The sequence below is a fragment of the Mustelus asterias genome, chromosome 4 (assembly GCF_964213995.1).
Source record: "Mustelus asterias chromosome 4, sMusAst1.hap1.1, whole genome shotgun sequence".
Taxonomy (NCBI): domain Eukaryota; kingdom Metazoa; phylum Chordata; class Chondrichthyes; order Carcharhiniformes; family Triakidae; genus Mustelus; species Mustelus asterias.
Genome location: NC_135804.1, coordinates 20,237,338 through 20,251,454, shown reverse-complemented (window position 1 = coordinate 20,251,454; position 14,117 = coordinate 20,237,338). Strand labels below are relative to the sequence as shown.

Below are 14,117 nucleotides of genomic sequence, written 5' to 3'. Positions count from 1 at the left end.
ATAAGTCTACTTGTGACACTAATAAATGAACTTTAAACTTTAGAATTTACTGCAATTGATTGTTAATGCTTTGATGACTGCTGTGTCAATGTGAGACGGAGTGCGGCGACTAGGGGATTTTCACAGTAACTTCAACGCAGTGTTAATGTAAGCCTGCTTGTGACACTAATAAATAAAATAATCAGGACTTCTGCAACGCTTCAGGTTATGGGACAGACTGTGTGCATCCTGGAGCAGTCTTGTTCACTTGTTTTGAAGTCAGCACAACAATGAACGTCAATGAACATCAATGCTCTCCAGGTATCCATCCCTATGTGAAGTAACAAAGTGTCAATCCTTACAGGAAACAGCAAATTCCAAGGACGACTTGAGCTTTGAACATTTTCACGAATTCTACAAGAACGTCATGTTTGAAAGTCAGAAAATGGTAAGTATTTCTTGTCTTTGAAGATTCAAGCATCTCAATGTTTCAATAACAGAATATATATATATATATCTATATCAGTAGTTCTTTATGACTATTTCCTGCCGCTTTTGTTGTGAATTCCTTTTCCTGTTGTGGAAAGGAGCCACAATAGTTGTTGAGAACACCCAAGATCTTCAAAGATTATTGTTCTCAGCCTACTTCAGTTAATCTACGTCAGGCTTGTCCAACCGGCGACCTGCAGGCCACGTTGTCGCCCACGAAGCCGCTTTTATGAGGCCCCAGGAATCACTGCTCCAAATGTCCGTGGGGCAAGAGAGTGAATTTCAAGATTTTGCAAGGAACTGCTTCTCCAATCACCTGGCTGTCCCTTCCCCACATTTGCTGCTGATAGACTCACGAGTGAGGAATTCTGAGGTCTCCCTGCCTCAGATGTCCCTTGTCCACCCCACTGATTGTCAGCCCCCCCCCTCCCACAGAATGGCACAGTGGCCATTCGTGTCACTTAGCTGCTGTTGGCAGGTGATGTTTAAACTGCAGAAGTTTAGGCCCTTACCTGCTTTGATTTTTGGGAAGTCCGAATTGAAATATATTGTGCCCATTTTCAGAATGCTGGGCGAATTTCTAATTGGCACTGCTGCTCACCCACCAAAAACTGACCCGTTAAAACTAGGGCCCACGGTTTAAACTCAAGCCTCCAAGTTAGGATACTGTTGTGTAGCATTGTAGCTACTGTCCATGATGACACTTCAATCAATGTACTGCAGCATTGTTACATTAATGCAATGTTTCTACAATGTAGCCCCCCTCTTTAACCCTGTTATTGCTGTAGCTCATATTGATTTTATATTTCTTGCTTTTAATATAATGCGACGGTTAAAATTTAAACTCATCAGTCAAATACAATTTTTTCCAGATTCTTGACACCTTTAAAGTCGAGGGATCTGTATTTATTCTTGGGTAAGGAGAAGACACTTTTTTTTAAATGTTGGGACGGTGAAATCTTGCGCTGTTGATCACAGGGTCTTTAGATCACCAGGTTAATACGCCTTTGCTGTTTTTACAGTACTGCAGTGGCATTTTTTGGCAGCACGGTGGCACAGTGGTTAGCACTGCTGCCTCACAGCTCCAGGGACCTGGGTCCAATTCCCAGCTTGGGTCACTGTCTGTGTGGAGTTTGCACATTCTCCCCGCGTCTTCGTGGGTTTCCTCCGGGTGCTCCGGTTTCCTCCCACAGTCCGGAAGACATGCAGCTTGGGTGGATTGGCCATACTAAATTGCTTTTTAGTGCCCAAAGATGTTTAAGTTGGTTGGAATAGTGGTGGTAAATGTGCGGGGTTACGGGGATAGGGTGGAGGAGGGGATCTGGGTCAGGTGCTCTTTCGGAGTGTCAGTGCAGGCTCGAAGGGCCAAATGGCCTCCGTGTGCGCTGTAGGAATTCTATGGTTTAACATGAAAGCCCTGAGGGTGCAGCACCCCCTCAGAATTGCACTTGCGTGTCAGTCGACTTGAGCTCAAGTCTCTGGAGTAGTACTTGCTGCTGGCAAGGTGTAGCACAGATGGAAAATGCTCCATTGCCCAGAACATGAAGTTCACAGAACAAAGAAATTGTGGCTTCCATTGATGGCGTAGTGTAGTACACAGCTTGTCTACTCTCATAGATACATCTTCACAATTTCATTTGATCTCATTCCCTAACTTTTAGTTTGCTTTCTGCTTGCAGAAGAACAGATAGACCCGCTGCTTCCGTTTTGTACCTGCACGATTTCCAGCGGTTTCTACTCCATGAACAGAAGGTAAAATTACGATGTTTAGATTGGCACACGCTATGGTCAGACTTGTGTATTAAAACTGGATCCCTTCTCATTTAAAGGTTAGAAGAAAAGAATAATACAAAGGCCAAATGGTGCAATTGAGGAAGGGTGGCATGAAGAGTGTTGTCCATGTATCAAGATCAATTATTGATTCAACTGGAAAAAGACATTGGGTGGGATTTTCCGGCCGCGCTCACCCCAAGACTGGAAAATCCCGCCCGAGGTCAATGGATCTTTGCATGGTCCTGTCCCGGCCACTATGATTCCCATGGCGGGAGGGACGGGAAAATTCTGCCCATTGTATGTGCCTGCGTTAACCACCCTGTGTGTACAGAAGATTGGGAGACCTCAAATGAAAATGTGCTTGTGGCTCACCCAACTTGATTTTTGACTGGCTCTTGAAGTGAGCCAGTGTTCCTGCTTGAAACAGACAGGAATGTTAAATCAAGATTTATAACAGGAAGCTATGGAAGGCTGAGAAGCCTAGTTAGTGCTTCTTAAACTGACCATCCTTTAAATTATTTGATGGGGTGTAGTTGTCGCTGGAAGGCCAGCATTTGTTGCTCATTCCTAATTGTCCCTGAACTAAGGGGCTTACTATGGGCCATTTCAGAGGACAGCTAAGACTCAACCACATTGCTGTGGATCTGGAGTCACATGTAAGCCAGACCGGGTAAGGATGGCAGATTCCCTTCCCTAAAGGACATTAGTGAACATGACAGGTTTTTATGGTAACCAGTGATAGCTTCAAGAGATTAGGTTTTCATTCAAGATTTTATTAATTGGATTTAAACTCGACCAGCTGCCATGGTGGGATTTGAACTCATGTCCCCGGAGCATTAGCTTGGACTTCTGGATTACTAATCCAGTGATATTACCACTATGTCATGGGTTACTTATTTATTTACGTCTTTATTTTTTACGAAAGGATTTTTGTGAGCCGCAAAGAATATAAATGCTTCTTCTGGCATTGGCCAAGGTAGTCTGACAGATTGGCACCCAAATTCTAGATTTGGCCAACTTGGTCCCCAGAATTAGCCCTATAGATACCCTCTGCAAGTAGCTCCACCCTTCTGCCTTCTCCTACCAACATAGCTATTCCACCTTTTATAACAGGATAGAATGCAGGAAAATAAATAGCACGGCTGATCCGGGGACACATATAGGAGTTCCAGCATGGAATTTACTTTAAATAGATGGAAAATTGGCAGTCAGCAGTTTTAGCGAATTAACCTCCCCACCCCCAGTTCCACCTGTGAATATGGACTGGCAACATTTACTCTATTTCTTCCTCTATTCCAAACAGAAGGTGAAATGAATATTCATGAAGATGATAATTAGTAGAAAATAAATCAACTTTTATATACGAGGTTTTTCTCACATAACAATAATCATAGAATTTGAAATCATCTTTTAGTGCAATCTCACATGTCCCTTTTTCTACATTACAGGAATCATGGGCCAGTGATGTTAAGAAGGTTCGCGAGCTGATGACTAGGTCTATTTATGATACTTACAGAGAAACAAATGAACCGTTCTTCTATATAGATGAGGTGTGTAGTCTTTTATAATATGTTGTGATGCCAAAACTTTGAATGTATTCAAGAGGTGGCTACATATAGCACTTGGGGCCAATGGAATCAAAGGTTATGGGGAGAAGGCAGGATTAGGCTATTGAGTTGGACGATCAGCCATGATCGTGATGAATGGGGCAGCAGGGCCAAAGGGCCAAATGGCCTCCTCCTGCTCCTATCTTCTATGTTTCTATGTTAGAAGACTTAATTAGATGTGGTTAAAAATGCCAATTCTTTAAATGCAAGTAAATGTTCTCAATTCCTGTTCGTTTCAAATCTTCCCCTAAGATTTCCTTCTTCAGGCGCATTCCTTTGCTAGTTTTAAAGGTTGCTGAGCAAGTGGGATAACTTGCTGTCTCTGGCTTCCACGACTAATATCACAGTGAGTTCAATAATGTGAACAGTTTCTGCTCTCCCACTCTCACATGTTCCTGAGCCTCTACCCAACCCTCACCTGAGATTGAATGCTTTGTTTGGAGAAGGTTCCAGGAGGCAGCCTTTCAGCCAATCATTCTTTTGCTGTCTCTTTGAAAGAGCAATCCTCTCAGTCCCATTGCCCTACCCTTTGCTAATTCCCTTTTAAATGTTTCATCTACCCAATTACCACTTACAATCTCTGCCATTGTTCATGGTGGATGATCGGAATCTTAGCAACCTTCTGAGCAAAGAATTGGTGACAATCTTAAATTTATACCCCCTAGTTAGTAACTCACTAATCAGCGGAAGTAGTTTCCCCTTTGATTCTATTGTAAGCCTTCTTCATTTTTAGCACCTCCTTGGATCTTCCCTCGACCTTCCCTGTTTGAATGGAAAGAGCCCCATTCTCCTCATAACAAATAACTTTGCTCCTTGGTTCAATTTACTAAATCTCTCCTCGCACCTCCTCTGTGGCCTTTACATTACTCTTAATACAGGGTGACCACAACGGGAACATATAGACAGTGTCCAGAAAGCAGAAACTGGGATAAGCAAGGTCAGAGAGCAAGGAATCATGCGATCAAGATGTGAAGACACAATTCAGTCCTCATTTCAAAGCTCTTAATTTTTAGATGATTTTTTTGATCCTTATGTTACTAATTCTGGTTCAATCACAAAATTTGGGAAGCCCAGAAATAGAGTTGTTTGGAGGATAGGAGTCTCCTTTGCTCCACAGGCTAACTGCAACACTCAGATACCATAGGATGTGATTGCAGTGTGGCAAGCTTATATCAGCAGTCTCCAACATAAACATGGATAGAGGAATACAAAATGGGATAAAGTTGACCAAAATATAATGGAAATGCACAGAGTTGCAGGAAGAACTTGCTAGTAATCTCTGCCACATATCTGATGTGCTGAAGAAAAATTAACTTGGGTCTCTGTATCATTATTCACAACACAGTGGTTAGTATTGATAGGTGTGAAAAGAATGTATACCTATTGAATATTTCCTTGTGCGGCGCCAGCACTTAAAGAGGCTAATGGTTTTTAATATCTTTCAGTCCGAGCCTTTTTATGTTTGTTATTAAAATTCTGTTCCTATCTTTTAGAATCATAGAATCCCTACACTGCATACAATGGGCAGAGTGGTTAGCACTGCTGCCTCACAATGCCAGGGACCCGGGTTCAATTCCCGGCTTGGGTGCCTGTCCGTGTGGAGTTTGCACGTTCTCCCCATGTCTGTGTGGGTTTCCTCTGGGTGCTCCGGTTTCCTCCCACAGTGCGAAAGACGTGCTGGTTGGGTGCATTGGCCGTGCTAAATTCTCCCTCAATGCACCCAAACAGGCGCCAGAGTGCGGTGACTAGGGGTTTTCACAGCAACTCATTGCAGTGTTAATGTAAGCCTACTTGTGACACTAATAAATAAGTAAGTCAACCCCCAGGCTTCTCCAAAATGCTCTACAGCCTGTTAACTCTTTCTAAAGTGTAATCGCTGTTGTAAAGTAGGAAACAGAAAGGGTTCTGACTGGGGCTTTTCTTTGCACCTGCACACAACAATTCATGACTTTCTCCTTTTCACTTTCAAGGTGAGAAATTGCAGGCTGGTACGAGAAGAAGCAAAGAAAGTTTATATTTTATTAGTGCCACAAGTAGGCTTACATTAACACTGCACTGAAGTTACTGTGAAAATCCTCTAGTTGCCACACTCCGGCGCCTGTTCGGGTGCACTGAGGGAGAACTTAGCATGGCCAAAGTGCCTAACCAGCACGTCTTTCAGACTGTGGGAGGAAACCGGAGCACCCGGAGGAAACCGATGTAGACACAGGCAGATTCCATACAGACGGTGACCCAAGCCAGGACTCAAACCTGGGTCCCTGGTGCTGTGAGGCAGCAGTGCTAACCACTGTGCCACCGTGCCGCCCAAACTCTGGTCCGTGAGACCAATGTGACGTTTCTCATTTAAAAAAGAAGCAAAGTTCTGCGGATGCTGGAAATCCAAACTGCAAACAAAAAACAGGGATACTCCACAGATCTGACATCATAGAAACATAGAAAACTACAGCACAAAACAGGCCCTTCGGCCCCACAAGTTGTGCCGAACATATCCCTACCTTTTAGGCCTACCTATAACCCTCCATCCTATTAAGTCCCATGTACTCAACCAGGAGTCTCTTAAAAGACCCTATTGAGTTTGCCTCCACCACCACTGACGGCAGCCGATTCCACTCGCCCACCACCCTCTGTGTGAAAAACTTCCCCCTAACATTTCCCCTGTACCTACACCCCAGCACCTTAAACCTGTGTCCTCTCGTAGCAGCCATTTCCACCCTGGGAAAAAGCCTCTGAGAGTCCACCCGATCTATGCCTCTCAACATCTTATATACCTCTATTAGTCCCTCTATCATCTGAAGAGGGAGAAACATTGGGCGGGATTTTCTGGCCGTGCTTGCCCCAAAACTGGAAAATCCCGCCTGGGATCAACGGACCTTTGCATGGTCCGCCCCTCCCCCACCCACTATGATTCCTGTGGCTGGTGGGTGGGATGGGATAATTCCCCCCATTGAGTTCACATTTCACTTCATTGACCTGAAACATTAACTTTGTCTTTGTACGGGCAGCATGATGGCACAGTGGTTAGCACTGCTGCCTCACAGTGCCCGGGACCTGGGTTCAAATCCGGCCCTGGGTCACTGTCTGTGTAGAGTTTGCACGTTCTCCCCGTGTCTGCGTGGGTTTCCTCCGGGTGCTCCGGTTTCCTCCCACAGTCCAAAGATGTGCAGGTTAGGTTGATTGGCCATGCTAAAAAATTGACCCTAGTATCAGGGGATTAGCAGGGCAAATGTGTGGGATTGCAGGAGTAGGGCCTGGGTGGGATTGTGGTCCGTGCAGGCTTGATGGGCCGAATGGCCTCCTTCTGTACTGTAGGGATTCTATGTTTCCACTTGTTGCCGGATCTGATGCTTTACAGGTGATTATGGCAGGACCTGATTATCATTTTTCAAATCCATTTTTTTCTCTGCAACTGGGCATGGGGTGGAGAAGATCCTGTGCCTCCTGTCTCACAAGCTGGAAATATTCCATGCAACAGTCTTTACTTCCCTTGAACTGTCAGGTTTCCTGAGGCCCAGGAAGCTAGGCTGCCCAGTGTTAAACCAATCGTTTCTGGTTAAACCTGGAACAGAGAAAAATTCAACAGCTCATTCCCTCATTAAAACATTTAAATCAGTGACCTGCCTTCTGGGAGTAGGTTCTTGGCTGTTCACTGTCCTGCCAGCATTCAAATTGTTAATGATCAGGTTTGAAATTACTCTGGGTCAGTTTTGAGATTATTTATGCTTTTACTTTCTACTTGACCCAAATCCACCTGTTTTCACAGGATAAAGCTCACTTAGAGGCATATAAGATGATCAGAGGATTAGATAGGGAGGACAGTGAGAGCCTTTTTCCTCGGATGGTGATGGCTAGCACGAGGAGACATAGCTTTAAATTGAGGGGTGATAGATATAGGACAGATGTCAGAGATAGGTTCTTTACTCAGAGAGTAGTAAGGGTGTGGAATGCCCTGCCTGCAGCAGTAGTGGACTCGCCAACATTAAGGGCATTTAAATGGTCATTGGATAAACATATGGATGATATTGGAATAGTGTAGGTTAGATGGGCTTTAGATTGGTTTCACAGGTCGGCGCAACATTGAGGGCCGAAGGGCCTGTACTGCGCTGTAATGTTCTATGTTCTACGTAATATTATTTATCAATGATCTACAAAGTTTACCAGAACTGTGCATCTGTACTAAAAGCAGTCAACAGAGGAGCAGTTCCAGTAACTGGGCATTTCATCACCACAGGTATCTCAGTGTAGCTAGTTTCGGAGTTGGGGGCTGTTTCCGGACTGGAGGAGGCTCAGAATGGGATGGTGGGGCAGTTTTAACCTGGGGGGTTTCAGTAATGGAGATTTAATGAAGGAGATTTTCAACACATGGGAGTTTCAGTACTGAGGAGTTTCAGAATGAGGAAGGTTTCGATATGGAGGGAATTTTGATATGGGGGTGTGATAGATTTTATCTTTCCTTTGTTGCAACTGAAACGATCTCCACCACATTTTGGTGTATCGGAACAAAATTTATATTGAGATATTTTCGAGTTGCATTCATCATAGTTCAAAACTATTCAGCTCTTTCTGTATACCAGGTAGCAGGAGGAAACTTAAATTTCCCTTGCTGGATTCAAGTAGAAATTTTCAAAAGGCTGGTTAAGACAATTTAAAATTCCTGTTTGGAGGTACGTTGACCCAAAAAGTTGACATTTATTCTCTTCACTGAGGCTGCCTGAGCTCCTGCTATATTTTTTTTATCCATGGAATCAGCAATGTTTTACACTCCAGTGAATCTCCTCTATTTGTGTTGTGGATAGCTGACAGTGTCGTTTACAGGAGTAATTTAATAACTTGTGAGGAGAGTGTCAGCTTAAGTATAAAGTGCCTGAGATATGGTCCTGACATTTGCCCTGGATAACAATGTCCGGATCCCGCTGTGTGCAGCAGAGAGAGAGCCAGAGCAGAAAAGGAAGAATAATCGGTGATAACAATGCAGGGTTTTCAACCCTTTGAGAATGGGTTTTACAATGCAAAAGGAGGCCATTTGGCCCATCAAGTCTGCACTGACTCTCCGAAAGAGCATCTTATAGTTCTACCCCCATCCCCGTAACCCTGCACATTTGTCATGGCTGATCCACCTAGCCTACATATCTTTGCACAATTTACTGTGGCCAATCCACCTATCCTGCACACCTTTGGAGTGTGGGAGGAAACTTCAGCACCTGGAGGAAACCCACACAGACACGGGGAGAACGTGCAAACTCGAGCAGAAATTTCCTCCAGTTAAATACTGGGAACCCAGTTTTTCGCCTCTCGCGATCTTACTGGCTCGCTATACTGATCAACTGGTGTGATGAGCTGGTAAGATTGCCCCATTGTCTTCAGTCCCGCTGCCACTTAGTTCCCATGCTACCAATTCCACTCCTTTCCCTGTCTGAGACTTAGACTGTTTGAAATCTTTGTGTCATCTCTGACCTTGTATTGAGCTTTCACCTTTACATTCGCACCATCGTGAAGAGCTCCTGTTTGTACCTCTGTAACATCACCCACCTTCACCTCGTCTCAGCTCAAATGCTGCTGAAACTCTCAATCATGCTTTTGTTACCTGTAGACTTGACTATTTCAATGCATTCCTGACTGGCCTCCTGTATTCTTCCATTTGTAAACTTAAGGTCATCCACAACTCTGCTGCCCATGTCTCAACTCACAGCAAGTCCCTTTCACCTATTACCCCTGCGCTCATTGATCTACATTGATTCCCGGCAATGTCTTGACGTTAACATTCTCATTCTTGTTCTCAAACCTCTCCGTGACCTTAAATATCCCGATCTCTATAATCTCCTCCAGCCCCATGATCTCTATAATCTCCTCCAGCCACACCACCCCCCTCCGAAATATCTACGCTTCTCTCATTCCGGCCGTTTGATGACCCTGATTTTAGGCATGCCACCCTAGCCCGGGCCCAAGCTCTGCAATCCACTCTCTCATCCTCTCCACCTCTCTATCCTCCTCTAACCTATCTCTTTGACCAAACACTTGATCATCTGACCTTCTATTGCTTTATGTGGCTTGGTATCACATTTTGTTTTAACATGTCTTTGTGAAGCATCTTGGGGCATTTATATGTGTTGAAGGCACTATGTAAATATGTATCGCTGCTATCTCTCTGTATGGAGCTATCCAAAGTAACGCAATATATTTAACATTGATTCAGAGGCTCCACTGGCTTTGGAGACTCTTGATCCACTTTTCCTCATTTCAGGAGATTGTACGGTTGTTTGAAAGTGATTTTCATCAGCCTGTGACTGTAAATGCTGATGTTCTACTATGGACATTTCATACCAAAGGTAGAAAGAAGGGATCAGATGTGTCATCGTGAAACAGAATAGAAATGGACAGGCCTGAGCGCCGGTTTAATCCATTTCTCTTTATTCACCAGACCCTGTCATATAGGCTGCCAACTGAGGGGGAATTATCCCTGGATTGGTGCTCCAATCCTGTTTTAACTTGTTCAGCTTGTGGAATCTGGGGAACCAAACAAGAACCTGAAACTCATGTTGAACGTGAGATGTTTTGAGCTGCAGTTCCCAGGGGAGCCACTGGGTGACAGTACTGCCCAGGGTCTGGGTAGATCCCTTGACACCCAGTTGGGAAGCCCTGATAGAGCGAGCTTTACCAGCCCAGAGAGAGAGAAAACTGTCACAGAAAAGAATGAGAGAAGAACAAACTCAGGAGATGTCACACTGACATTGTTAATAAACGAACAGCTCTAATTATGAACATGCAATTATGAACATGAATTTAAATTCTTTGGTTCATTTGCATCACAGATCCCAGAATAACATTGCAATTAAATCACAAGAATAACAACTCCTGCATCAAGAGAATGTTCATTTAAATTTCAAGTGACTCATAAGAAGAGGTAAAAATGTGATACCAGCCATTCCCTCTGAGATTCCCCCAATCAGTCACTGCAATTTTTGTCTTAAAGGTTTATACCTTTATGTGGGATTTTCTTTCCCCTGAAATTTTGTCAGCCAATTGGGAGAACCCTGAAGAAGATTCCCAGCCTTTGAATATGAATGCCAATTACTGAACAGTGATGGCTATCTTTATAATGCTGTGACAGGCTGGAGATCATACTCAGGAGCTTGTGAAGAGCCTGCATGGTGGCACAGTGGTTAGCACTGCCGCCTCACAATGCCAGGGACCTGGGTTCGATTCCCGGCTTGGGTCACTGTCTGTGTGGAGCCTGCACATTCTCCCTGTGACTGCGTGGGTTTCCTCCGGGTGCTCCAGTTTCCTCCCACAGTCCAAAGATGTGCGGGTTAGGTGGATTGGCCATGCTAAATTGCCCCTTAGTGTCAGGGGGGACTAGTTAGGGTAAATGCATGGGGTTATGGGGATGGGGGACTTGATGGGCCGAATGGCCTTCTTCAGCACTGTAGGATTCTAACCTCTTTTCAGATTGAATGAGTGAGTCAAAGAGCAATGATTCCAAACTTCCGGGGAGATAAATGATTCACCCCACAGTGACACCTCAGGCCATCCTGAGAAGTGCTGCTCAAAAGCCAAAGTGACTTGTCGCTGGAGGCTGAGGCGCTTGAACATAAAGTAACATGTGGGAAAACCCAACAGGTCTGTCAGCATCTGTGGAGAGAGAATAGAGCCAATGTTTTGTGTCTGGATGACCCTTCGTCATAGCGCTCTGATGAAGGGTCATCCAGACACGAAACATTGTCCCTATTCTCTCTCCACAGATGCTGTCAGGCTTGCTGAGCTGTTCTAACATTTTCTGGGTTTTTTTCAGATCCCAGCATCCGCAGTATTTTGCTTTTATTATAAAGCCACATGTTGTGCTGGATCTTTTTGCTTGTATGGTTGTTTCAGATTGGTCCATTTAGAAACACAACGTGACGCTTTGAAGTCTTTGTTGGGGGCACCCTATAACTGGAATGTTGTCTCTTCAACTTTCTGACAAATTATTCTTCTCCTTCCCCTTTCTGAAAGGATTAACTCCTCACAGCTGTACAGAACTCAGGCGGTATTTGTTATCTCACCTAAGAGGCTGCCATTGATTGTCAGGCCATCATCAGGGAATGTTGACAAACCCTTTTTAGCTGTTGTGGGGAAACTGGGGTCAGAGAGGTTGGTGGGGTCAGGAGGTAAAGAACAAACCCTGACCCCAGTTCTGCACTTCCCTAACTTTCACACAAGTGTAACGCCAGTGGGGCTCACTGGAGAAGGATTTCAAGCTGATTCCCCTTCATGCTGGACCTATTGATAGAACCTCCTTCCTGGAAGTAGAATCCTAGGGGAATTTCACAGTAACTTCATTACAGTGTTAACATAAGCCTTACTTGTGACTAATAAATAAACTTTACTTTAGAATCCCTGCAGTGCAGAAGGAAGCCATTCGGCCCATCGAGCTGCACCGACAACCATCCCATCACCCCAGCCCTATCCCTGTAACCCCACATATTTACTCTTCTAATCCCCCTGACTAAGGGGCAATTTAGCACGGCCAATCCACCTAACCCGCACACCTTTGGAGTGTGGGAGGAAGCCAGAGCACCTGGAGAGAACCCACACAGACAGTGGAGAACATGCAAGCTCCGCACAGATAGTGACCCGAGGCCGGAATTGAACCTGGGTCCCTGGCACTGTGAGGCAGCAGTGCTAGCCACCGTGCTACCCTCTGAGTAGCCATAGCACATGTTTATGATTAAGCTTGGTCTGTACAGCTTAGTGGCCACTGGAAGCTTTGGGTTTTAATATACATTATTCATTTCATCCACTATGGCTTCATGTTAAAATTCTAATCGAACTGCTTTAAAACCATGTTCAAATCCATTTTGCATGAAGATTAAATTGCTGCAATATCTCTTCATTTTATTCATTATTTTCCAGTTTTTGACATATTTATTTTCAAGAGAAAACACAATTTGGGATACCAAGTATGATGCCATTTGCCCCCAGGATATGAATAACCCATTATCACATTACTGGATCTCATCATCACATAACACGTAAGGAAGGAATTTTCTTTGCCTGGCTTTAAAGGAATTTTTTTTTCATAGGTTAGAGACGAATATATTTTTAGCTTTTATATTGATATTGCATTAATTAATTAATTAATGTCCTTCATTTCCTTTGACCGCATTGTCCAAGTTATGGCTTGACTTTTAAATATGGTTGGACATATTGGTTAAAACAGTATGCAGTCTCTTCCTTAATACCCACAGTCCAAAGATGTGCAGGTCAGGTTGATTGGCCATGCTAAATTGACCCTTAGTGTCAGGGGGGTTAGCAGGGTAAATGTGTGGGATTATGAGTGTAGGGCCCGGTGAGATTGTGATTGGTACAGACACGATGGGCTGAATGGTCTCCTTCTGAACTGTAGGGATTCTACTCAAAAGTGTTGATGTTGATCAACAATAATCAGTTACCAATTATTTAAGACATTTAGAATCATAGAATAGAATCATAGAATCCTTACAATGCAGAAGGAGACCATTCGGCCTATCAAGCTGGCACTGACAACAATCCCACCAAGGCCCTATCCCAGTAACTCCATGTATTTACCTTGCTAATCCCCCTGGCCAATTTAGCATGAGCAATCAGCCTAACCCACACATCTTTAAATGTATATTCTTGTGTCTGGAGAGTTTGACTCTAATAAGTACTGAACTTTATGAATCTACAGATCATGGCTAGAATCTCCAACCTCGCCCGTGGCTGGGATTATCCAGTCCGGCTGCAGTGAATAGAGATTTGGCTGAGCGTCAAATTCTTCATTCTCACTGGCAGTGGTAGCGGGACGTGCGAGACTGGAGAATTCCTGTCCAAATGTGGTTCAAATGGGTTGCATTATCATAAAATGGTGATCATAATTGTGGCTCAGGTCAACCACAAACTCTTGTTCTTCCACTGAGGAAAGATTGCGGAGCGGAGCACTTGATATTATTTCAGTACTGCTCTCCCAGTTTCCCAGAATCCTGCCCCCAGTTGGTCACCACCACACCATGTCCTCCAATAACATTCTTAATAAAGATTAAAAACCAATCATGAAGCGTATATCAGAATGATGATAACCCATAGATTCCCTGCAGTGCAGAAAGGGGCCATTTGGCCCATTGAGCCTGCACCCACCCAGGTCTAATGCCCATAACCCCACATATTTACTCTGCTATTCCCCCTGACACTAAGGGGTAATTTAGCATGGCCAATCAGTCTAACCTGCACATCTTTGGACTGTGGGAGGAAACCGGAGCACCCGGAGGAAACTCACAC

The 14,117-nt window shown here is 44.3% G+C and overlaps 1 protein-coding gene across 3 annotated transcripts in view; it reads left to right on the top strand.

The window, feature by feature from the left end:
• Nucleotides 1–14,117, top strand: part of plcg2 (phospholipase C, gamma 2) — a 262,650-nt gene that overhangs the window by 199,669 nt on the left and 48,864 nt on the right. For all 3 annotated transcript variants that reach the window (XM_078210630.1, XM_078210629.1, XM_078210628.1), the window contains exons 6-10: nt 344–427; nt 1,341–1,384; nt 2,148–2,220; nt 3,690–3,791; nt 12,735–12,853. In XM_078210630.1, coding sequence (XP_078066756.1) covers nt 344–427; nt 1,341–1,384; nt 2,148–2,220; nt 3,690–3,791; nt 12,735–12,853 — 422 coding nt within the window. The remainder of the gene's footprint in view (nt 1–343; nt 428–1,340; nt 1,385–2,147; nt 2,221–3,689; nt 3,792–12,734; nt 12,854–14,117) is intronic.